Source organism: Corvus kubaryi, unplaced genomic scaffold (assembly GCF_017639235.1).
Source record: "Corvus kubaryi isolate FWS band 111438036 unplaced genomic scaffold, C.kubaryi_AGA036_p1.0 37387, whole genome shotgun sequence".
Taxonomy (NCBI): Eukaryota; Metazoa; Chordata; class Aves; order Passeriformes; family Corvidae; genus Corvus; species Corvus kubaryi.
In genome coordinates this window covers 8103686-8128511 of record NW_024581129.1, presented here as the reverse complement: position 1 = coordinate 8128511, position 24826 = coordinate 8103686, and the positions used below count along the sequence as shown (strand labels likewise).

The 24826-nt window shown below is 52.5% G+C and overlaps 1 protein-coding gene across 7 annotated transcripts in view; it reads right to left on the bottom strand.

The window, feature by feature from the left end:
- Positions 1-12710: 12710 nt before the first annotated feature.
- The window catches only part of USP31 (ubiquitin specific peptidase 31), a 31417-nt gene continuing 19301 nt past the window's right edge, over positions 12711-24826 (bottom strand). For 2 of the 7 annotated variants that reach the window (XM_042036950.1, XM_042036947.1), the window contains exons 13-16: positions 24496-24721; positions 23961-24119; positions 23102-23254; positions 14520-22112 (exon numbers count right to left, since the gene is read on the bottom strand). In XM_042036950.1, the coding sequence (XP_041892884.1) occupies positions 20572-22112; positions 23102-23254; positions 23961-24119; positions 24496-24721 (2079 nt within the window). In that variant the 3' untranslated portion in view covers positions 14520-20571. Of the gene's footprint in view, positions 13740-14206; positions 14285-14519; positions 22113-23101; positions 23255-23960; positions 24120-24495; positions 24722-24826 lie in introns of those variants that run through there. The other 5 variants (XR_006017563.1, XR_006017560.1, XR_006017561.1 and 2 more) reach the window with 5 other exon arrangements.

Here is a 24826-nt window from a genome sequence, read left to right as displayed (position 1 = left end):
GCTCAGAGAGCTCAGAGAGGCAAAAGCTGAGACTGGAATGGAACTGCTGCATCCCCAGCCAGGTGTGGCTGCCAGGGATGTGCTGCAGGACATGGCCCCTGTGCCAGGCATGGGTGAATCCCAGCTCCAGGGGCAGCCCTGGTGGTGGGCTCTGTGCCCCAGAGAGCTGGACTGTGGCTCGGCAGCATTGTCCCAGACCTGCCACCCATAGGGACTAATTCTGCAAACCTGCACCAATTCTGTGGGACTCAACTAAAATAAAGTAACTGAAGAGCAGGATGCAAGGCAGGGCAGCTATTGACTGATATTGACAGATCCCACAGCTGCAAGGGAGGAAAATCCCCTCCTGGGACACATGTCCAGGGTTCATGCATGTTAGTAGAGGGATGGTCCCCACTGCCATCACCATTCAGGCCATGTTCATCCCTGTGTCCATCCGCATACACTGCAGGGCACAGCAGCCCCGTGCCACAAGTGAGTGGGTGCCCAAAACAGCAACACAGGAGGGAAAGTGCCCAGGAGGGACTGAGGTGAGTTACTCTGCTGCTAATCCTGTGAAGGATCCAACCTGACAGCTGAAACAATCCATCTCTCCTTGTCACACACCATGGACCTCTGGCCGGGCACGGCGATGGTGGCAGCCAGGCAGCCAGTGCCCGGGCTCACACCAGGCTCTGTGGTCCCTCCTCTTTGTTCCTTCCCTCTCCACCTTCCCTGAGTGTTGGCAGGTCCTAATGGATTAGTGTGTTTTAAATAAATTTCTTTATTTATTTAAAATACACTAATTTTATTTAAAACACCCAAAGAGGCTAATGCTCTCAGCCCCATCTCTGCCTGCCACAGAACTGCCATGTGACAGTGCTGTGTTTAGTCACAGCACTGTTATGAGACCAATCCAGTCATTAAGCTCTAATCTCTAAAACAAAGATAAAATTACGTGATTAAGATCTAATTAAAGTCTAACTACCAGCACCATGAATCACTTCAACACAACTTTAATGGATGTCTTTTGAAGCCATCATGCATTTGGTTTCCTTCTGCGGACGGTGATTTTCCTGCAGGGACTGGGTCTGCTCAGGCTGATGTTTGCTCTTGCTGGCTCTGATTTGGCTGGGGACCACTAAAAATGTTTACATGTGAGCGAGGAGCTTGAAAATCCATTTCTAACCAGACAGAAAATTTCATTTGACAAGCTCATTCAGATGTGCTGTGTCTCTGCAGAACTGAGTGGAGCAGGGGGGCACCTCACCCGCCGCCAGCCCAGTCCCAGCCAGGGACAATCACCTCAGCACTACCATGTGCTTGGTGTGGCACACAGGGTGCTTGGTGCCCCAGCGGCTCAGTGCCTGGGTGGCTGGTGGCCAGAGCTGCACTAAATGCCATTAGCTCTCCTTGAGGAGAAAAAGGAAATTAAAGTCTTCCTTGCAGCTCTTGGGTTGTCCACCCAGAGGCACAGCCCTGTAATAATGTTGATGGAGAATATTGTCATTTCCCTTTTTCCCAGCAAATCATTGCCTGTCATTGTCCCAGTGCTGTCCCTGCCAGATCAACACAAGCATTTTAATGCCCCCACTCCTGCGCTTGCAGCTTGTCAAGGCAGAGACTCTGCCAAGGGCTGCCTCTACCAAAGGGCTGCCTCTCTGGGACCAGCAGCCCTGGCTAAAGTGCAAGTCCAAATTATTAGTGCAATAGCCACTCCACTGCTAACGGCATCTTGTCCGGGGGAGCAGGTGAGGGATCATCCCACCTGCAGCCTCACAGCTCCATGGGATCAGCCAAGGGATTGTCCTACCCGCAGCCTCACAGCCCTGCACGAGCAGCTGGTGGCATGTGGTGCCAGTGGAGCTGCTGGGGTGGCTCTTTCCCTCAGACCAGCCAAGCACAGCGGCACCTGTCCCCAAGGCCTCTGCAGTGATTGTCACCATCCAGGGCAGGATGCTCTGCACCTGCCGGTTGAGGCAGTGGCTGCCACCCTGCCCACAGCACTGCCAGGACTGCACGGGTGGGAGCACAGCCCCATCAGCACCAGCCACTCTGTGGATTCATCACACCCACAGGAAAGTTTAAGGTGAAGATAGAGCAGTATTTCCCTTAGGGAGAGCACATCAAAACGGCTGCTTCCCTGTTGCTCACCAGTGTGAGACAGGTGGAAATGGGTGTTGCAGGGAAACAAGACAAAGACTTACAGACCCATTTAGGTTTGTTCTATGTCTTTTTCAGCAGAAGGATGTGTAGTTTTCCTGACGGTGGCACATTAAGTGCACACGTAGCCTGTGGGGATGGTGACTGCAACAGGTACCTGAGAGGCTCAGTGGGAGGGAAGATTATTGTCATTAATCACCACTGGGAAACGAGGCACTGTCTCTGAACTGCAGCCCTGTACCGTGGTGATTGTATACACATGAAGCTATATGTCAGGGGAATGATCCCTGGATGACTCAGCCAACCAGAGGAGATAAAGGAATTGAAATTCAGGAGTGCTGCTGGTTTACATCTTCAGAGGGATGAGCTTCCTCAAAACACTCATTCCAACACAGCAGGGCTCAGAACCGGGTAGTTCCTGTTACAAGCTAGACAAACACACCCACTTGGCTTTGGGAAATACAGAACAGCAGCAGGACAAGCCCAAGGGACAGATGGGCTCATGGTGCCCAAGGAGCTGCCAGAGGGGATCTTGGTGCCAGGGGCTCCCCTCACCCCTGTGCTGGGCTGCAGGGACTCACTCATGGCCACTAACAAGCTCTGGCTGCTCCAGCTACCTTCTTAAATTAACTTGGGGCAGCCTGGCTGCAAACACACAGCTTAGTTCAGAGTCCAGTGTGACCTTGTCCCATCTGCTCAGGCTCTTCCCTGGCTGCAGAGCTGGGGTGAGTGTGTGGGAGTGAGCACTGTTGCAGTGCAGTGACCAGTGTCAGTGCTGCCGGTTCCCCTGGCTGCAGGGATGGTTATGGGAAGCACAGGGGGTTTACACCTGGCTAGGCCAGGAAGAGACAGACTGGCATGAGGGGAAAGGAAGGGAAGAGTATTGGCACTGGTGGTGTGGGGCAGAGGATGCTCCACACCCCTCCCCAGCTCCAACAGGCCATGGCTCACCTCCACGCCAGGACAAGGGCTGCCAGGGCAAACTTCAAAAGGGGGAGAAAATGTTATTTCTCAGAGTTGATATTCCCTTGTGAATCTTATTCTGCTCATTATTCTGGTCGTTACTTAAGCAGCAGCTGCTCGTCACTCGTGGTTCAGTGGTGAGAAGGGCTGAGTGCAAGAGGCTAATTTATTTTCTTTTAGTGCTTCTCATCCATGGCAGCCCCTGGCTGCTCCTCACCACTGGAAACCAACCGGAGGCATTTCAGATATTTCTAATGTATGACAGCAACTGGGAAACAGAAATTACCCTCTCTGAAATAATTCCTGAGACAGATTTCTTTTGGCACTTTGCAATGGAGACACGGAGAAAACGCGAGCTGCATGTACCAGTTTGCTTTTCCTGGGCAATTTATTAGCCCCACCATCTGGTTAGACCTTGTTTCTCTCCCCAGACAAACCTCACTGCAGGGATAGCACCTGGAGGCACCTGGGAGCGCAGAGACACAAGGGGCTTCCCACTCTCCGTGGCCTCAGTGCTCCAGCATCCCCACCATTGCCACCACTGGCACTTTCTGCCATGTGGGGCTTTGCTGAGCCAGGCTCCAGCCTTGATGGGGCTCCCATGGTGACACTGGGGGAGTGTGGTGGCCCCATAGGAAGGACCAGTGGGTCTCTGCCTGTGTGTCTGCCCCACAGCCCAGCCCTGCAGCAGGGTGTTGGGGGCAGGGGGCAGTGGGGCTTGGTCCCCTCCTGCTCTGGCCATCCTCCCAGCAGTTTCCTGGTTGCATCCATGAGGAGCTGCAGGCTTCCTGTCATATGATGGGTCCCCACCGAGATTCAGAGCAGGAGACAAATGATCTGCTCAGGATGCGTTGCCTTTGCTCCACCTGCTCAGCCCAAATGAAATTAAAATATTGACAGAAACAATTTCCAGAGGGAAATTGGAAAAGTTAGTGGCGGTGCTGGAGCCAAGCGGTCCCTGCAGCCCAGCTGCCTGTCATCCTCCCAGGCAGCATGGGACAGGCAGCATCCTCCATCCAGGCAGCACCAGTGGGTGCCCAGGCATGGGGCGGCGAGTGCTCTGGCCATGACATGCCACCTGCACCATGGGAGCTCCTGCCAGGGCACCAGAGATTTGGGCAGAGTTTCTGCTGCTTTCATGACACTCAGAATCATTTTGACATAATAGTTTGGATAAATAAAGCAAACTTGACATTTTCTGCTCATGCACATTTTCCCCAGAGAGCCAGTGCTGTGGGGAGGGGATCACCCCCATGCCAGCGGGTGATTCCCTGCCCAGAGAGCAGGAGCAGTGCTCGTGTCTCTCCTCCACTCACACTGCCCAAGCACCGAGCCCCACGGCACCACTGGTCTCACACCTGGACCAGGCCAGAGCTCCCCAGGGAGATACTGCCATCACCACCCAGCTGCAGAACAAGACTTTCCCTTCCATTTCCTCAGTCCTGCATTCTAATCCATTTTCATCACTTTTTCCCCAGGGCATTGTGGCACTGAGGGAAGCACAGGCCATTTCTGTGCCACCACCAAACTCAGAACCTCATCAAAGAATGAAATCAGGTCGGTTTGACAAGACCTACTTCTGCTCAACCACGCTGACAGGCATGAATTTATATTCCCAGGCTCTAAATCTCCCATTAATTGAATTTTGCAGTGATTTTTCCACATGTTTGCCCAGGATTAATGTCAGGCTAATTGGATGCAGTTGTCCAAGTCATCTCACTCACTCACTCTGCTGTCTCTTCATATATGTTCTCCTCCCACCCGACACCATGCTCCAGCTCTTCAGGATCAAGAGGGAAGCTCCAAGGGGAGCTGCTTCTGACTCTGGTTTAAAACCCTCTCTTAGGGTCAGGCTGCCCAGGGCCCTGCAGCAGCACCCAGCAGCAGCACTGTACTTGCCACATGCCCAGCACCCACCACAGCTCACCCCTTCAACCCGGCACAGCTCAGAGCTGGCACGTGTCCCTTCATCCTCACCATGCTCTGCACAGCATGAGCAGAGGAGAAGGCGACGCTGCCAGGGTTAGATGCAGCAGGGAAAGAGGGGACACCAAGTACTGCAGCCACACTGATGGAGCATTCTCTGGAAATCCCCTGTGACCACAGGATCCCAGCTGCAGGGTTATCCCCACCAGACACTGAGCATGGCTGCCTGCTTGGGGCCACCCCAGCCTCGCCCGTGTGGGACAGCCATGGGGACAGCCATGCCCCCCACAGCCTTGAGGACAGACGTGTCTCCTGTGGCATAACTGGCACATGTGGCACAGCCCACCCTGCTGCTCTGCGCACCACAGTCCCTGGAGGGCTTGCAGAGCTGCTGCTTTCCTTGTGCCTTTTTTTCCCACTTGAAATCTTCTTCTTGAGCATTTAATAGATAATTTGCATCTTGCATATTCATTTTTTAAAAATGTTTTTAACGAAGGTGCTTGGTTGTGCACATACCTGTGTGTGCCACCTGTCCTGGCTCACGCCGTATCAACCACTGCCACTTGTGGAAAAGCTAATTAAAGGTAATCATGAAAACCTCATTAGTCCTCATTTACATAAGTTACACTGAGAAATTTCCTAACCTTTGATCCTGGCCATCACAGTCCATTAGACATTTCTGCACACTTAGTTCAAACGCAGAACACATCTCCACCCCTGCACAAGCCAACCCCGAGCTCTGCTCCCGGCCACAAGGAGAGAGCTGGGCCCAGCTGCTTCGAGCACAGCTGGCAGAGGTCTGGGCTGGCACGTGCCAACATGCGTGGCAAGGTGAGCGTGTCCTGCAACACAGGCACATCTGCATCGCCCTGTCAGCACGCCCTGCCTGCCCTGAGCATGCCTTGCCTGCCCTGCAGGAGAGCACATCCTGAAGTGCATGGGACCTGACCCTGCTCTGGCATCCCTTGTTCCAAGAGGTGTCACCTCTGTCACCCCCGCCTGACATGAGGCTTTGCCCCTGGCCCCAACCCAACTGTCCAGCAGCAAGAGCAGCACTGCTGCAGAGAGGCAAGAAAAAAAAATGCCCCTGGGGAACACCAAGTTCCTGTTCCCTGCATTTCCATCATCTCCAGCACCAGCCTCGTCATCACCTCAATAACCTGCATTGGTGGCTACACTGGGGCTCAGCACAGCAACTGGTGACAGTGACAGTCACACTGCCAAGGTGCCCACAAGCCACCATGTGCCAGAACAGCTCCCTCACACCCAGCAGACCCATGGCCTCCCACACTCCTGGTACTGCAGCAGTGCAATTAGTACCTGTCATGCCATAAAAATATTGGAGCATTAAATGTATTAGATAAAACTCCCTCTGCTATTAAAGTAGCTCACGTCCTGGAAATCTGAGTAGTGAGCAGTACAATTTCACCCAGTGATAGGAGTGGATTAAGTTCTTCCCACAAAACCCTCTTATTGTATGAAAAAGACCATTAGCAACCATCGAAATCAATAGGGACTGGCCCCCGTGCTGCAGCACCTGGCTCAGCCGGCACTGCCAAGAGCACCAGTGAGGCTGGGGCTCCTGCACGAGCTCTGCAGGAAGGAGCTGGGCCGAAGCTGGAGTTGGTGCCATCCTGCTGCCAGCACTGGCAGCTGGCTGGGAGGAACAATCCATGAGCCCAGGGAAGTCTCCCCAGCAGCCATCCAGAGCCACCAGGCACATGCCAAGGGTGATGGAGCACTGTCAGGTGGGAGCAAGACTGCGGGGCCCTTCTCATCCTTCTCCCCACTGTCTCTGGGGCTGTTCAGCTTTTTTCACTGCAAACAGGGCTGGGAGCTTTTCCCCTCAGACCCTGGAGGCCACTCTTGAGCCCTCTGCTCCAGGAACCAGGTTGGGAGCTCGGGGACCATGGGGCTGTGGCAGCAGGACCTGGCAGCAGCATGGCAGAGGGTGACTCCATCAGGGTATCACCAGTGCCCTGCCTGCCCTGCCAGCACTGGCCTAAGGGTGCGAGCTCTGTCATCCCTGCTGTTTTCCATCTCCTTCCAAAGACATTAGGTTTATTTTCAGTGGCTTGATCTTGGGCTGAGTTGGGTGAAATGCATCAAATCAAGACAGAATGTTGCAAGCCTTGTGAAAAAATATATGCCCAATGGGGTTTTCCTCAATTTCTGCAAAGTAGGCTCCTTTTCTGTGTTGTCCTAAGTCAGTGAGAACAGAACCCACTGTGTCAGGGGACAGAGGCCACCAGTGAGCAGCTCCCCCCTTTTCTCACCTTCCATCTCTTTCCTATGGCTCCCCAAATCCCATTCAGACCCTGCCACCTACCAGCTCTGGTAACAAGGGTTTAAAAATTAAGCAGTCCCTTAAAGTGAGAGGCTTGAGGCTGAATTCTCAAAGTAGGAATGCATTGGGGAGGAGGTACAAGAGGATGATCATGCGAGCGGCTCCAAGGAGAGACGTGCTCCAGAGCAGCCAGCATGGAGACTCCTGCTCTGGGGAGCACACAGACCCTGGGGCTGTGCCAGCATGTGCACAGCAGCAGCTTAACAGAGGCCAACCACGCAAAGCAGCCGGGGATGTGCTATGCTCTCCCAGTTGCATTCCCGCACATGGGGTGAACAGCAGTAGCAGCAGGCTGGAGACAGCACATACCCAGCCAGCCCTAGCCCTGCAAGTAGCAAGACACTCCTGCCCTCCAGTCTAGGGGACCACAAGCCCTCAGAAAGTTCCATCACCTTGCTGGGGCCTCCTGAAGTCGTCACTCTGCACCGGGTGGGCCAGGGGAGCGGTGCTGCTGGGATGGACACATGGAAACACGATTCAAAAATACGGTCACTTCAGGGAAAAGAGGAAGTCTGGCCGGAACTTTATGGAAGAGTTTCTAACAGGTCCAGCATTTACCTAGTTCCACACCTTCCTTAACCCTTTGGAGAGCTTACTTTCTTGTGAAATTCAGGTAGCAAATGAGTTTGGCTGCTCAGCCAGACAGGGAAAGAGGTTCAAATCCATGAGTTCCATCCAATGGACCAGGAGCACCGGCCTGAGGGAGCACCGTGTAACAAGACACGAGCGCTGGAGCCCTGATAGACTGGGAAATAGAGGGCATATTTTGGTTATAATATTTCAAATCTCACAGAGTACATCATGATCCATCCAACACTGGTGCAGGAATGGAAATGCTTCCCTCGCTGCTCTTGGTGTTTCCATGGCCTGTTTGCAATTTGCTGCCATCCAAAAGCAAGACAGGAGCTGTGGGGCTGGCCAGGACCGAGGGCACCCGGGTGGGTGGGAAACAACTCCTCTGAAGTACCCTGGGCTGGATTTCAGCCTGAGCTCCTACTCCCCACAAGGGATGCACCTGGGGGCACAGGTACAGCCACACCCTCGGCCAGGGCACTGGCCTTGAGATGGAATTTCAAATGATCCTCCCAAGGGTGATTCACACCCTACAACAAACAGATGCAACACACAAGTGAGAAGGAAAAGTTCCCTGGGTTTTTAAAACACTCAGTAACAGCAAGTGAGGGCAATACATTATTTAAAGGCTTTTCCAAGGAAAGAAAATAATTTCAGCTTAGTTAGCTTTTTAGGGCATCCTAGCAGAGAGCAGGGAGCGCAGCGCTGCGGGCAGCAGGGCGGGCGCTGGAGCGGGGCGATGCACGGAGGCACCAAGCACGGGGCACCGGCACCAAGCACCGCGGGGCCGCGGGTCCAGCCCAGCACCGGCGGCTCTGGACACAGCACGGAGGAGACACGGGGCCACAGTGCCCAGCTGCACGCGGGGTGCCAGGGACACGCTGACGGGTGCTGTGGGAACGCGGTGGTGATGGAGAGTGCGGCACAATAGGCACAGTGGCGCGGGCACGCTGATGAATTAGGTGTCAGTGGGTTTAATCCAGAGCCATTAGCCATGCTGAACGCTCGCATATCATTTGTTAAACTAATGGATCGCTGGAGGTCATTCGGTAATAAGAAAGGGAGAGGAGGGCTATTAGTTTTTATCAGACATTAACTGGCCAAAATCGATTGCGTGTTTGTGTCTGCAGTGCCGTGGGGGTGTTTCCCCCAGCAGCATCCCGGCGGCAGCGCCGCTCCCTCGGGCCGATGCCATCGCGAGGGGCTCCGGCCGTGTGCTTCCCCCTAGCCGGCCCCAGGGACTGACGAGGGGCACCTGTACCCCGGGGCAGCCGGCAGCCCCTCCCCGGGGCAGCGCCAGCAGCAGCGGACCCGCAGCTCCCCCCGTTTTCCCAGCCCTCCAAGCTCCCCCGGCTGTGGCACGGAGAAGCAGAAATGAGCTGGGAACCACTCAGGTGATGTCACATTTATCTAACAAGTTTCCAAATGAAAACTAGCATTTGGACTTACTGCATTCAGGCTCAAAATTTGATTACATTTTTCTACAGCTGTAAATCTGCTTTCCTTTCTGCAACATTATTATTAAAGCCAGTATTGAATTGGTGGTGTGATACGTAAAATTTCAATCCTAGCTTTGACATTCCAGGAAGTTAAAAACCAATTACAGTGTGTGCTTTGCCTCAGGACAGAATGAATCATTGAACACAGCCACTTCACCGAGAGAAATTAAAGGCTGAAGCAGCAACATGGGGAAGGTATTACGTTAAAAATCAAAGGTCAATTAAAGAAAAACGGAGTCTATTTTATTTTTAATATTTTGCTTACATTTTCATTCCTTTCTGATGAACAAGGAAGCAAAATAAACCTGCACTTGTGTTTATTTGCCAGGTAATAAATCCGGGCTGAAGCTGGTTTCAGGAGCTGAGAGGAAACATTGAGGTGATAAAAACTCCCAATAACCAGCATTAATCTCACTGTAATGAAGCCAGCACAGCTCCTGCCCTCCCTGCAGTGGCGGCCGCCCCCCCAGCAGAGCAAGGGGTACCCAGGGGACAATGTCCCAGTCACCATCACCCTGAGCCCACAGGGCCGGCTCCCTCTTGACCCAAGCTTGGCTGTGCCACAGTGGGATGGGCAGCACCAACTGCAAAAGGTGTGAAAGAGAATCAAAGCCAGCACCGTGGAGTGCAAAGAGCTTCGTGCCCCACAGCCAACACCTTGGGACTGTGGAGCCCACGGGGATGCATGGAGTGGGGAAGCACCTGGTGGCACGACTGGCCCCACAATACAAATCACTTCATAAATCAGTGAAGCACCTGCCCATCTCCCGCCCTGAGACCAGGGGCTCTGCAGAGGTGATGGCACAGCCCATGAACCCATCCAGCACTGGGGGGATCCACCACCAAGTTCCTCCTAACCAGGCACGACAGGAGCTCTGATTCCATGGGCAGGGTCGGCACCACCCGGCCAGGGGCAGGTATTTACCGATGTCACCAGAGCAGCGAGCGGGGCACTGGATTATCTCCAAGCTGTGGCAGGGGGTGCTGACCCCTCCTGTAACACAGCAGATCGGTTGCACTTGCCTTGCTTGGCAGCAGCCCGTCAGTGCAGACGCCTTCAACATGAGCTCTAATAGATAATCCACACCTTGAAATGCAGTCTATCATCTACTCGTTACCCTCAATAAATCATTCACAAAACATTAAAATGCTTAAAGACTGTCATAGGGGCTCCAGGAATTGCTTTGCAATGCGCACACTCTGCCTGCTAAAGGAGCAAAGGGATTCACGGTAGCACCAGCGGACACGGCTTTATTTACAGTCTGGAGCACAGAGCTGTGGAGCGACGCTGGGCGAGCTCCCCCGGCCCCCATTACCACGGCCAGGACAATCTGACCCCAGCTCTGGCAACTCGTTAAGGCTGTTAGGAAATGCACCCGCTCTCCAGGGAGCCGGTTCCGCAAGATTAAAAAGGGGAGCGCGAGTGCTCCCGACTGCAGAGCACTCACATCCATAGAGTGTGAGCCACAGGGAGACAGTGAGCTAATGTATTCCCAGACAGTTTAGACTCATTTAAATAAAACCACAATTAGACGGCAGCAAATGGCGGGGAGAACAGCTGTTACAGCACCGGGACGCCCAACACAACACGCCCTGGCGCTGCGTGACACAGTGTGTCCGTCTGCAGGCTGTGAGAGAGGGGTGGCTGGGCTGGGAGTAATGGGATGCTCAGGAGCTCCTCCTGGGGCTGGAGCTGGGCTGAGAGTGCCAGCTGCCTCCTAATCCCAGGGACCTGCTCCCCAGGGGCCCCACTCCCCCAAACCTGCAGGAACACACCAGCAGGATAAGGACCCACAGGTCCAGGAATCCACAACCAGCCTCAATCCGCAAAGCCACCAGCATCCATCACCAGAGGAGAGCAGCAAAGGGGCTGGGGGAGCTGGAGCGAAGACATGTCAAAGAGTTGGGGAGGTTGCCCAGCACCAGACCCCTCCACTGCCAGCAGTCTCCTGCCACCCCCTGCCCCAGCCCAGCCTGCTGCCCACCAGCTCCTGTCACCCACAGCAGTGAGACCAAGCTCCAGGCAGGAGGGGACATACTATGGACCCAGGTCCTGTGGGATCAGGGGACCCCAGCCAGATCCTCAACCACCATGAAAAGGGGCACAGGAGACCAGAAAAGAGACCCCCACATCTTCAAAAGCCCTTCAGGCCACCCCTGCCCACAAGGTGGCCCAGCCCAAGAGGCTTCTAATGGTCCCTTTCCCCCAATGGCTCCCTTTCCCTTTTCTAATAGCCCCTGCACCCCCACCCTGGGGACCCACTGTAAAATGGTAAATCCATCTTGGAATCAGCCAGAGGCTGATGTCACAATTTCTTATCAAAAGTTGGGTTTTTGCTCTACGATGGACTAGTTTTATGTTCCCATAAATTGCCAACTGTTAGCCAGATCCCCACAGAGCCAGGATCAATACCTGGCCGAGGGGAAAAAGTGCTGAGGAAGGAAAAGCAATACTCCAATTAGAGCAAAATTTAAGAGTCCAGGGGTAGGGGTGACAGTGCCTAATGTGTTACAATTTATTGATGGCCTCCCAAAGCTTGGGTTTTTTCAGGCTCTCAGAGGCAGGCAGGTGTTCTGCCAGGCAACAGCAGGGATTCGCACATCCACCCTGTGCACCCTCCTGACTGGCATAACCAGTAACCATTCCCATGGTGGTTTTCCCAAGCCCATGTGGTTTGGCTCCTCCAGCCAAACACAGGGTGTTCTTGGCTCCTTTGGTTCATCCATCAGCAGGGGAGCTCCACTGGTGCCCCCTGAGCTGGCAGCAGGCAACCTACAGCCCATGGGACAGGGGACTGCCAGCCCCAGACCAGGTTCCGGGGGCACAGGGACCAAGGGAACACCAGGCACACACACCCCCCACCCCACCGGTGCTCCTCAGGGACACACCCACCTCCCCAGGGTGTCAGAAATCCGTGCCCAGCTCTGCAGTAATCTAATCCCAGTTAAACACAGCATAATCCCAGCCCAGGAGAGACATCTGGGAGCCCCAACCCCAGGCTCCCCTCCCAACCCCACTCTAAGCATTGCCAAGTCCTGCCCTGCCCACGCACCAAGCGCCTGCCATGGACCCTCAGAAAATGGGAGGCAATAGAATTGATCACTCGAAGATCAAAGTTCTCAAGTGTTTTCCATGGACCTCTCACCCCCCTCCCACGTAGGCTGGAGGATGGCAGTGGGCTCTGTTAAATCCTGTGGCCAGAAAACCCCAGCTGGATTGGAGAAATGTTGGCAAATATAATAAACACAAGTACATTAACTCTAATTCTGCAAAGCCTTTGGCTATATTAATCTCTCTTTAATGTAATCACCTATAAATAAATGATGACCCCATGATTTAATACAATATCTGCCATCCCCATTTCTACACAAGATGTGAAGCAGTGCTCTGGTACATGGTAGGGGTGGGACTCATGTGCGTGACTGGCCACGGCAGCAACCAGCTCCTCGGCCCAGCACCCAGGGGCTCAGCTCCAGCTCACCATTCCCAGCAGGATGGATGGAAACACAGACCAAGGCTGCATGGCAGGGCCTGGCAGGGGCCATGTGTCCCCCAATGCCCAGGGACCCATGCAGGCAAGGGGCGATACAGCACAGCTGTTGACAAACCCACCAACATCACCATTTCTGTAACCACTGCCAGGCAAGGGGAGATCAGGACAACCAATCTGGAGATTTGGGGAACAAGAGGGATTCACTGACAGCTTCCACTTTGGTGAGCACCAAAGGGGCATGGGGCATACACTGACAGTGCTGCTCACCTGTTGCAAGAGTCCCCTCCTGCAAAAATATGCATGGAGGAGGAAAGAGAAAAAGAACCCATGAGTATCAAAAATTGTGTTGAAAAGTGAGTTTGTGAAGCCCAACCCAGCCCCTGATGCACTGATCGGAGGGCTCACTGGAGCAGGAGGATCAGAGTCCGCAGTGGAAAGGCCCCCAGGCACGGAGAGGGCACTCGACTTTCCATTCTTCCGCCCTGAGGACACACGGGATCGCTAAAGCCTTTTGTGCCTGTTTGCCCTGAGACTGGGCAGCCCAGCAGGGGCTGGTGCCTGCAGCGTGGCAGCTGGAGCACCTCTCTCAGCCCAGGGGCTGGCTCACTTGGAAACAATCCACCAAGGTCAGAGGTTTTCCGTTCAGCACCCAGGAGCAGCAGCCTGTCCTCCTTCTGCCTTGCTCCATCCTCATCCTCGCTGGGCTGAGGTGGGTGGCAGCAGGAGCAGCCCATCCACATTCCCATCAGGCAGCCACACTCTCCTCCAAGTCTGGAGTCACCGTTGCACACCCTGCTAAAGGAAAAACAGTCTTTAATTAGGACAGAGCTGGAGGAGCTTCAAGCCTCCAGCTTCTGGTGATGGTAAGAAGGGAACAGGCAGAAGCCCCTCAGGCCACCCCTGTCCTCAATACCTTTGGCCATGTTGTAGGCAGGGGTGGCCTGAGGGTCTCCTGGAGGTGTGGGGATCTGGCTGGGGGTCTCCTGGCCCCAAATGCCATAGGACCTGGGTCCATGTGTCCCTCCTGTTCGGAGTTTGGTCTCACTCCTGTGTGTGGCAGCAGGCATAGATGGGGCTGGGGGTGGCAGGGGACTGCTCGTGCTGAGAAGCCCACAAGCCCCTTCACGTGGGGGGCTGAGTCCCAACACAAGGCATGGATGGGTGGACAGGGAAGACTCCCACCTCTACCTGTATGAGCCCTCGAACTCCAAAGAGGAACCAGATCACACCCCCCTGCTCTAGGGCTCACAGACCAGACTCACCAGCACAAGGACTCTGGTGCAGGTCCCACACCCACTCTCGGGACCATGGCCGAGCACTGCAGGACCTGGACTGATGGTCTGTGGAGAGAGAAGCATCAGGAACAACACAGGGGAAGCAGGAGCCTGTGTCTCCCCTCCCCAGCACACAGGTCTGTGCCCAAAACCAGGCCTCTGGGTTTGGTTTCCCCAAAGGAGCCCTGGGGCACACAGGGAAGTTCCCCAGCCCGTGCCCCCATCCTGGGCCCAGAGCAGGCAGGGCAGGAACACAGCAAGCTGAAGCCTGCAGCCTGGAAAAACGCTCACTCAGGCAGGATGCCTAGTAATAAATTTATTGTATTTCATTACATATTCCCCTTTTTGCACTTAATTCCAATTCCTCATATTCAAACTCTTCTTTCTGAAAGAAAATGATTTGTAACATAAAAATATAAATTCTGCATATTAAAAGTGCATACACCTCGAATAATAAAACATACAAATAAATAATAAAAGGCATTGACACAGTCTCATGCAGTTGTCCTCAAATAATTTAAAATTTATGGTACAATGTTCAACCCCAAGTAAAGACAGCCTGCTTTCCAATTACTGTACAGGTCAAAAACATTAAAATACAGAGGAGAATATCAAAGGTGTGGGAAAGCCCCACGTCCCTGTACCAGGTACAGTGATGTGACATGCAGTTTGAGAACTGTAGATATTCCAGTGTAAAATCTGACATTGTGTCCAGAAGAGAAACTGCATTTGCAACAGGACTTAAAATTCAATTTTAACCAATGGTGAGGCACAGGTGGTGAGCAAATCTGTACAAATTCATACTTGGAAGGCCACAGGACAGTAATGGAGCCACTTGTGGCCTGGATTCCCTTGTGTTACCCTACCCAAGGCAATGTAGCACCTCCAAAGGGGTTTATTGCACTCACAAATGCCACAATAGCCTGAGGCTGGCGCGTGTGCGCTGCAGGGCTGAGTGAGCCAGGACTGGTGGTTACACTTAGTTTTAATCTGTGTCTTTTAAAAAACATTATTTGCAGATAAATTGAGTGCTATCACCTTTAAAAAAATAGAAGAGTCCCTAAGCCTTTAGACCTAACACAGACATTGTACAAGTCTTCAGGTACTTTGCTTTTACAAAATAAAGCTCTTAATAGTAACTGCTTTACGGTGCTTTTGTTGAGAAAACCACGTAGAACTTTCATCTCACCACAGATTAAAACTAAATTTCAGTTCCCTCCACAGGTATCATTAGATACTGCCAAATTCTTTTGGATTAGTAGGCAAATAACAAAGATACAAAAAAACCCAAACCAAACCGAAATAAAAAAAACAACACCCAACAGTAAAATTATTTGGAATGTTGTTTCCAAATGCTCTCCATGCTGGCTGACCAAGGGGAGGGCACTGAAGCTGCAGGGCCAAGAACCAGGAGGAGTCCTGGAACCTGCACAAAGCTCAGGCCAGCCCTCACCAGCTGCCCTGGCCATGTGGCACACACGGGTGCCCCAGGGGACCTGCTGTCCAGCAGGACATGGCTCAAACCCCGACACCACAGGGTTCTGGAGCATGGACAGGCAGACCAGCTACCCCCACGGGCAGCCAGGGCTCCCCCAGAAAGGCAGGCAAAGGCCCAAGACCAGCATGGGCAGCACAAGGACAACTGGGAACCGCTCCCCTCACACGGACACTCACAGCAGCTCTGAGTGCCCGCATGGCTCCGGGCACCTGCCTGCCCCTCCTCACAGCACAGGCATGCCCTTACATGACACAGAATGGCAGGCTACACACAGAACCCTGAGCAGGTCGCTCTGCTAACAAAAGGAAAAACAACACAAAATAGAAATCAGTTTGTTCTCATTTCCCTGCTCCGATCCCTCTAACCTTACATTACGCTCCAGCCTTGTCAGTAACGCAGAATCCTGCAAAGGAAAGAGTCAAAGATGTGCAAAGGAAGCAGGAACCCAGGGACATGCTCCTGTGTGCCAGCAGCAGCTGCACCACGAGGCAGCAGCACAGACTCCAGGCAGTGCTCTGGAGCCGTGGCTGGGCTAGAGGCTTGCATAGTTAGTAGGGACATGCATCGGGGACAGCACGGCCATGCAAGCTGCCTCGCACCGAGAAAAATGGTTGATCATGCTCAAGTTTCAGCTTCAGAAAGCAAAACCCCTGCAGCGACGGCGGATGAGGGCACTTGCAGTGGGAGAAGTGCAATTAAGCTGCTAGCTTTCTATCCTAAGCATCTTGTGTTTATTAATCCATATTTGATAAGTCTGAAAGGGTTAACAATTTACACACGCAAAGTGAGACACAAGTTACAGAGAACTGTAGGCACCAAATTGTCTATCAAATGTGATTAATACAAATAAAAGGTGCCTCTTCAATACATGTCATTGAAAATGTGCTTGTAACTTGAATACTACTAAACACTATCCAAAAGACACAGCCCAAAAAGGGTAAAAAAAAGTCTCTAGGTGACTCCTGTAGGAATCGAGCACTGGAATGAAGGCGCTGCTCTCCTGCACCCAGAGGGCCAATTCCAGGAGCAGGAATAAGTGGCAGACTACGGAGGTGGGGTGAAACACAAGTCACATGCTGGCACAGGTGACTCCAACCCAAAGCCGATTGGAAACACACTGCCTGAAAGCCTGCTTTGCCTTGGAGCTCACCTGTTTGGGAGCAGGGACACTGCTGGGCCTCCCCCTTGCCAGGCATTTCCCATCACCATGAGGCCACCCTGTACACCTTTGCTTCCAAGTCCTTGGCAGGAGGATCCCAGACCCCGCCATCCCCAGACAGGCTGGGCAGGACTGGCAGGGCAGACCTGGCAGCAGCTGCTCCCATCCCACTCAGATGCCCGTGAGACCTACAGGCCCCACACGTCACCACCCAGGGGAGGTGGAGGTCCCTGGGCAGCAGCGGCCTCTGGGAGATGGCAGAGCCCACCTCCCCCACAGCCACGAGTGCTTCTGATGGCTAACAGGAACTTTACGAGATGACCATGTACATGCAGCTGCTCCAGAATAGCCTCAAGCCACTGCTGCTTGAAGGATCCATACGCAAAGCCACGGTGGTGTTGGCATCTAGGATTTGGCAGATCCCTCTCTCCAGTGTTCCCTGGTACCATGCCACATCCTGGCAGCTGGACAACACAATACCATGGACAGGAGTTCCTACACACGAAAGGGACAAGAGATAAGTCTGCTTTAAAGCAAGGAGACTTGCAGAAGACTGATGATTTTTCCCCAAATCCCTTTAAGTAGGGCCTGTAATAACCTACATTCAGTTTCAGAAACATTTCTCCTACTTCATTGATGGAGTCATGACTGTAACAACAACAAGGCTTTGATTAACACTCCCAGTGAACAGTGCTTCCTGGACCCACACCCTTCAACCCTCTCCTGCGCAAGGAAGCTCATTTACTACAAAAGATGTGTGACACCAACGAGCAGAGGTGCGGAGTGATGTGAGTGGCTGTGTTCCCAGGTGCCCTGACACAGAGCGGACACAGACACCGAGCAGGGACCGCGCTTCCCAGAGACTGCACTTTGACATTTTGCCTGGTGTGTGTCTTATGTTCCACATGAACTCTGGTGCGCCCCTTGTAAGTCAAACCATGGGGTTTGCCTGAGGACATCCTAAGCAAAGCCCTCCCAAGCAGAAAACCCACCAGAGAGGAGCAGCATCCCACCCGCTCAGAGATGAGGGTACTGTCAGTGCAGCCCCTTCTGCCCACCACACTCCCCTGCAGAGCAAGGAGCCTGTGCACCAGAGCTGCTGTTCCAGAGGGACAGAGAAATCCAGTCTGGCAGCATAAAGAGAGCAGATAGTGCTGGAGCTGGCAGCAATTAGCATCAGGAATTACAGAAAATGTGCAGAAAGAGTGAGATTGCATCTCATGGGATTGCAGGGGTTCAACTACTTTTATCAGCTGCTGGAATACCATGACCTCCACCTCCCTTCTGCCCAGATGGGAACTCCAAGGACCATTCACTTGCTCCAGATAAAAACACTGAACTGGTGTTCAGCTAAAACACAGATTTGGACATGGCTTCAAATTCCCTTCAGGCATGCAGCACAGGAGCAAAACCACCTCAAAATCCACACACCAGCTTCCAGTTTAAACTCCTTCAGTGAGTGATGGCATGAAAAGAAAATGTCATTTGATAAAAATAACCTTTCACAAATGTCCATGGTAAAATGCACAGAGAGTAGTTCTGTCTATCAAAGATCCCAAGCCAAGCCAGCATGAGCCACTGGATTTACATTCTTGCTAGAAGAGTTGTTACAAGAAAAGAGCCAAGACAGTGCAAGACCTTAATACAGATAAAACCTTAAACAAATACTTCAACATCAACATTTCAGGGAGTAATTTAAGTACTGCAATGTCAAGCAAGTCTTATCTGCTCTGCTGGATGTAACAGAAAATAATCCAAGAATAATCCAAGTCATACATTTCAGAAGCAAGCAGTGCAATCTTTGCTTCTTGTTGCTGCAATAAATGAGACTGAAACAATGCCCGGGTGAAGGACTGCACTGAGGGGATGGTCACGTTCGGGTCGGAACAGTCAGGGCATTACATGTGCAGGCTGTGGGCACTGCTGGGGCATGTGAAGGGGATGCAGCAGGACATAACCAGGACGCTGCAAGGGTTACATTGCAGAAACATCACCCCTCACACACTGACCCCAACTTGATGGCACTCCCAGCTCAGCCCCACAGACACTCTGAGGAGCCAGTTACCCCCAGCCCTTCCCTCCCAACCTTGCTGCAGGTGTGGTGAGCAGAAAAGAGATCACAGAGCAGCAAGGTGCCCAGCAGACCTGGGGGCAAGACTGCCTGCACGGTGAGCAGCACCTCAGCAAGGGAGGTGGCACAAGCCAGTTTGTTATGCTGATGGTACAGAGCATACATGTGCCTGGCCCAAAGCTATGCCCAGAGAAGCTCTGCCACTGGACTGGACAGGCACAGACCTCGCTCAGCAGAGAGCGTGTCCAGCACATTGCCCACCTTGTCACAACCTACACAACAGGCTGCGGACATAAAGGATAAGCAGCACATCAATAAAAACTCGTGGAATTTAAAAAAAAATTACACCACATGTATGTAAACGGACTTAAGAAATCTACCTTAAGAGGAACCTTACAGAACTTGAGGAATCTCCCCTGTAAGAAGCGCATGTAAACAAAGATATCAGTAGATGTAGTGTTTTGACCCTGATGGAGGCTGTCATCCAAACAAGAAGGGGAACCTTCCACTGAGGGACACGTGGCAGCCAGACCCATGGGAAGGGGACGAGCATGCCAGAGGGATACAGCACTCTAGAGAACAGGAAAACTGCTCTGGGGGTTTGGGTACAGCCCTGCCAACCCACACAAAGGGGCCTGCCAAAGCATGCTCAGAGAGGGCAGGATGACACTTGATCTAAACATCACCCCTAGAGATAATGGAGGCTTAGTTATACCACTATGATAAGGGTCTGAGCACATTAGGAAATGCTTCCCAGGAGTTTGAATAGGGGCATCCTGACAGCATCACGGCCATCCAGGTATACGTGGACACAACTCTCCTATGGCACTGCTTCCACAGGACGAGTCGGCCACCAGCTGCTGCCCAGGGATTTCTTCTGTTGTTTAGCAGAGCATTTCAGAAGAAAGTAGTTAAACAGGACAGGGTAGAGGTTGCCTTAGGTATGGACAAAGCAAAACTCTTCATACACATAGCAACAAAAACTGCAGGTTACATTTCAAACCTCCTACTGTTGGAATGCAAAAATTAAATCTATTACACAGACGCGCACAAGAGACACTTTCTGTCCGTCACTAATGCTAGTCCCTCCTATACTGGCTGAGTATATACCTGAGAAACAACATTAGTGTTGAAATATTGCCCTTTAGAAAGCTTGGAAATGGAGGGGAGCAGGGAGAGAGAGTTGAGAGCAGAAAGAAGCGACAGTCTCTCCAGTTTCCTTTGCATCCTCCACAGCTCAAGGCCATACACCAGTGTGGACACAGCCCACTCGGAACAAGACCAAAGGAATATCAGTTCACAGCTCTACAAAGCACACCAGTGTCAGTACAACTGGGGGTCAGATTCCAACCCTCCAATCTGGAGAAAGTTGTTGCACTTTCAACAGAGACTCCTGTACAAGTGCTATGGGACAGCTGCATTCATGTTCAACAATGACTCCAGCTAGGCTACTTGCACCAGTGCTGGCTGCCTGTGGCTATTTGGTTTGATGGCAGAATCAAAGGCGCTTTAACAACTTGCAGTTAACTTCTCCTCAAAACATACATTAGGCACATGAACAAAAAACAAGAGCTCAGAATAAATTAGCTTCTCAGCAGAAGAAAAGACACCTGGATTGCAGCATTTCACTGAGGTTCCAGAGAAGGCCGTACAGACACCTGCATGCTGGAAGGTAATTTTTTCAGTGGCTTGTCAGCTGACTGCTTGCCACTGGAAGGAGGAGACTGGACTCCGGGATCTAGCTGGGAAGACTTGGACTTGCGACTGGATAGCAGAGAATGTTTGTTAGATGTGGCATCTTTTGAGACAAGTTTTTCTTTTGTAGTAATGTTGGCATTGGTTTGAGAGGCTGGTGGAACACCACCTTTCTCTGGTTTGTCCTCCAGCACATTTTTACTGCCTGACTTGGAACTGACACTCCCTGTCTTTTTTGAAAGCATTGTCGTCTTCCCCAGGTCTGCTGACCTCCGTGTCTCCTTCTGCCTTAAGGCTGATTTGAAGAAAGACAAACCCTTCTCTTCCGACTTGCTGTCCCTCTTCAACCCAGAACGCACGCCAACATTTGGAGACCGCAGGTTGGCCATGGAGGAGCTGCGCACGTGCTTGCTGTCCACTGCCCTGCTGTCACTCCTGGAGTGGCTGATCCGTGGGGAGCTCGTTCTTGAGCTGCTGGTAATGCTCGTTTTATCCGACCCCAGGCTGATCTTGGAGCCCTCCCTGCTGAGGCTGCGGTCGGAAGTCCGGCTCTTCCCAGACGAAGAGCCCTTAGTCAATGAGCCTGATGGGGTTTTCTTGGCAGCTGTGGAGGATGGAGAAGAACCTGACTTCTGCTTCTGTTGAGCTGATGGGACAGATGCCTCCAACGGCTTCGTGCTGTGATCCTTCCTAGCCTGAGTGGGAGCAGGAGACCCGTGTCGCCCGCTGACCCTAGAAGAGTCTGTCTTACTTCTAGACCGGGAAGCTTTCTGAGAACTCTTCAGTGGAGGGGAAGAGTGAGAGACTTTGGTCTCTTGGGTAGCTAAGACTGTCCTTCCCTTCCTCAAACTTTTGTCCGGCTCAGAAGCTCCTTTGGAGCTGTGACCCTTCTTAGGGGTGTCATGTGCCTTCTCTGCAGCCAACCCTGTCCCACTTGGGGCTTTCACCTCCTTCACTGGGGAGCTGTCCACAGAATCACTCTGGTCAACAAAGGCGATTTGATTGTTGTTATCAAAAGGGTCCAGAGCAGGGTGATTCCTATCCGGCTGCACAGAGCTTTTACCATACCCATCTGAAAGGTCTGAGCTAGATGTCCTTACAACGGACTCTTCCCTGAACGCCCCTTCCATGACAGCCAAAGGGGCTCTGCGAGCCGTCCTGTGCTCTCGCCGACTGCTGTCACAGGGCTCCAAGTAGCTGCTAGAGAGATTCCTCAGGCTGCCAAAGCATGAGGTGGAGACTTTATCATCAGCAGCTTCCCCGATCTTCTCCAGGGTGGAAGCAGAGGTATGTACTGGGGAATCTCCAGAGAAGCGTGACGGGGAGTTGGAGCGGAACTGCAGTTTTGCAGAGAGTGACCACGACGGCCTGACACCATTTTCACTCACTGCCAGTGGGCTGGTGACAGAGGATCTGGATGACAAGCTCTGACGTTGGACACTCCTTACAAATGGTCGAGTTGAAAATCCTCCTGCAGAGAAAGCAAGTGACAGACTCAGTGGGAAAGCCAAGGCTGCAGATGGTTTACCTCACCCATCTGCATTTCCCCACAAGGGCCAAGCAGCGCCCCCACACCACACTATGTGTCTCTCCATGCAGGCTGCAGACACAGTTTCTTGCTCAAAAGCTGAATGAGGAATCCAACAACTGTTATTTGCTTGTGGTCACCCAGGAGTAACTCTCTGAAGCCTCTAAAACTGATAACCCAGATTCTTCTCTCATGCCTGAGCAGAAGGAGATAAAACACAGGGTTTGTACCTCTAAAGTCCTTGAAACTGGCAAGGAGATGACCAGCTAGGACTATGATTCCGTATTAAAGAGTATTTCCCAGAGCAATTTGTGAAAGGCAAAGTAGGATTCCCACCTCTAGATCAAGTGATGTAATTGTATTTAGAAACTCAAAATGTAAGTATTTTAGAAGTGCAAATTCCATGGCCAGACCTGACAGCTGTCACAGCACTGCTGCAGGGACATCTCCCCACCAGCTTCCAAATGCTCTGACTGACCCATGAAGCTCCACATTGTCAGAAGTTACAAGGCAGTGTGTGGAGTGTGCATGAGTGCATGAGTGAATTTGCATCTCCCCCCACTCCCTGGGACCATCCAGCAGCACAGCAACAGGCAATTAGTGCCTATGCTAAATCTGTCAGCACTGTGTCAACCACTCTGCAAAGGTGATGCAGCGAGACCCAGAGAGAACACAAGTACAGAAGTTCCTGACTGAGAGGTGTTGCTGATGGCACTCGCTTTCTTTGAAAGGCTCCTTAAGGTTCCTGCCCTGTCCTCCTCAACCCTTCATACAAGACAAAAGCCCACCTGTGCTCTTACCGAGACAGCGTCTGCCTGTCTCAGTTGCTGGAATAACTGTCCCGTGCAACCACAGATTTTGCAGCTATTTTAGTAAGGATCTTGCAACACAAAGACAAGTGGCCCAGTTTTCCCCCCAGTAATGATACACACCATCATCTTCACTCCGTTCCCCAGTCAGCTCCACCGACTCAGAGAGCGAGGCGAGGGAGGTGCGGCGCGAGGAGGCGGCGGAGGCGATGCTGGGCTGCTTGCTGCCCGGGAGCCGGCTGACCCAGTGCTCGCACAGCGACGAGCTCGTGGAGCCTGCAAGGACCGGGCACGGGACAGGTCAGCAGCGCACGGCCGCACACACACAGAACCCTGGCAGGCCAGGGAGTCAGGTACACTGGGCACACACTGCACTGCTCTGGCTTTGGCAGACACCTGGAGCCGGCCCTCATGGCCCCAGCATCCAGACACTGCCAAGGGAATGGGGCTTTCCTCTTAGGGAGCAGTTATGGTCAGAATAGGAAGACAGAACTGCACTTGTCCCAGTGTGCTGTGAATACCAGCATGCAGGCAGTGGCGGCGTTTCAGCTGCCACCCTAGCACCACAAAAATCTCTTTTTTCCCGAAGGCAGGTCACCAAGCCTTGCACCTGCCCACAGCTCATCCTGGATTCCACCAACACATGCACTACCAGTGCCTCCTTGGGACTCAGAGTGCTGCCACAGGGAAGGAGCGAGCCACGATTTGATGTCCTGGTTTTGACAACGGCAGCTCTGAGCAGACACCTGTAGGGGCATAGGGGCTACCCCCATCTCCATAGCCTCCCTGCCAAAACTGCCTTAGCAGAAGAGGTGGAAGGTTTCCACGGCCCCTGACACACACCCATAGACTCAGACAAGCCTTGCCGAGTTCTGGGACACAGAGTGGGGGCTTAAGCAGAGCTGGGTAGAAAATTCTTCAGGACAAACTATCCATGAAAGACAACTTATAGCCACCCCTAGACAGTGCCAGCAGGGCTTACCTGCCACCGAGCTGTTGGCAGACCATGAGGGGATCGCTGTGCGTCGCTGGTAGAACAAGATGTAAGCTGTCTGCTTGCAGACTTCACTTTCAGAAAGTTGCTGAACTTCACTGTCATCGAAGCAGTACCACTGGCCATCAACAGAATTCTTGCAATATGCTAAGAAATAATACATTACTGTAAGACTCCCTCACTCCTACTACTCTCAAGTTTGCTCTATGATATTTAACATAACCTTATCTGCTATAATGGACTCAGAGGAGAATACGAGGAACAGATTTATTCTTGCATCATCTTCCAGTCTGACTGGCAAGATGGAAGCCTGAGGCTGCCAGAACATAATAAACAGCTTACATTTCAGGACTTTTCTTTGTCCAACATTACCGCTCAGAACAGAACATCATTTGGGGTGACTCCATTCACTTCACCTTCCGTAACTTATGGCACTCTGCTTCCATCAGTCTGACTCCATACAGAAATATAACCAGTTTCTCTGTGAATGGCTCCACCATAGATAGCATAGCAGGACACTTGCCTGTGTAGTGTCCCCCTTGCATGGTGCCATGGTGGTTGCAGACAGCATACAGGTCATAGATATAGTCCTCAGGATCTCTGCCGAGGCCATAAGGTTTCCTCCAAGGTGACCAGTGCGATGGCAGGCTCCAGCTGCTCTGGCTGCGTTTCACAACGTGAGGAGTCATGTCCAAGCCACTCAAGGGAAATTTAACCATGTTCTGAAGTTTCATCCTTCGGTCTCCTTCCTGTGTACAGAGAATAGCACAAGCTGCAGAGGCCCAAGGCCACGATGCCTGGAAAACCCCAGCTGAGAAACACATAGGGCAGAATGGCTGCTTCTAATGAGGGGG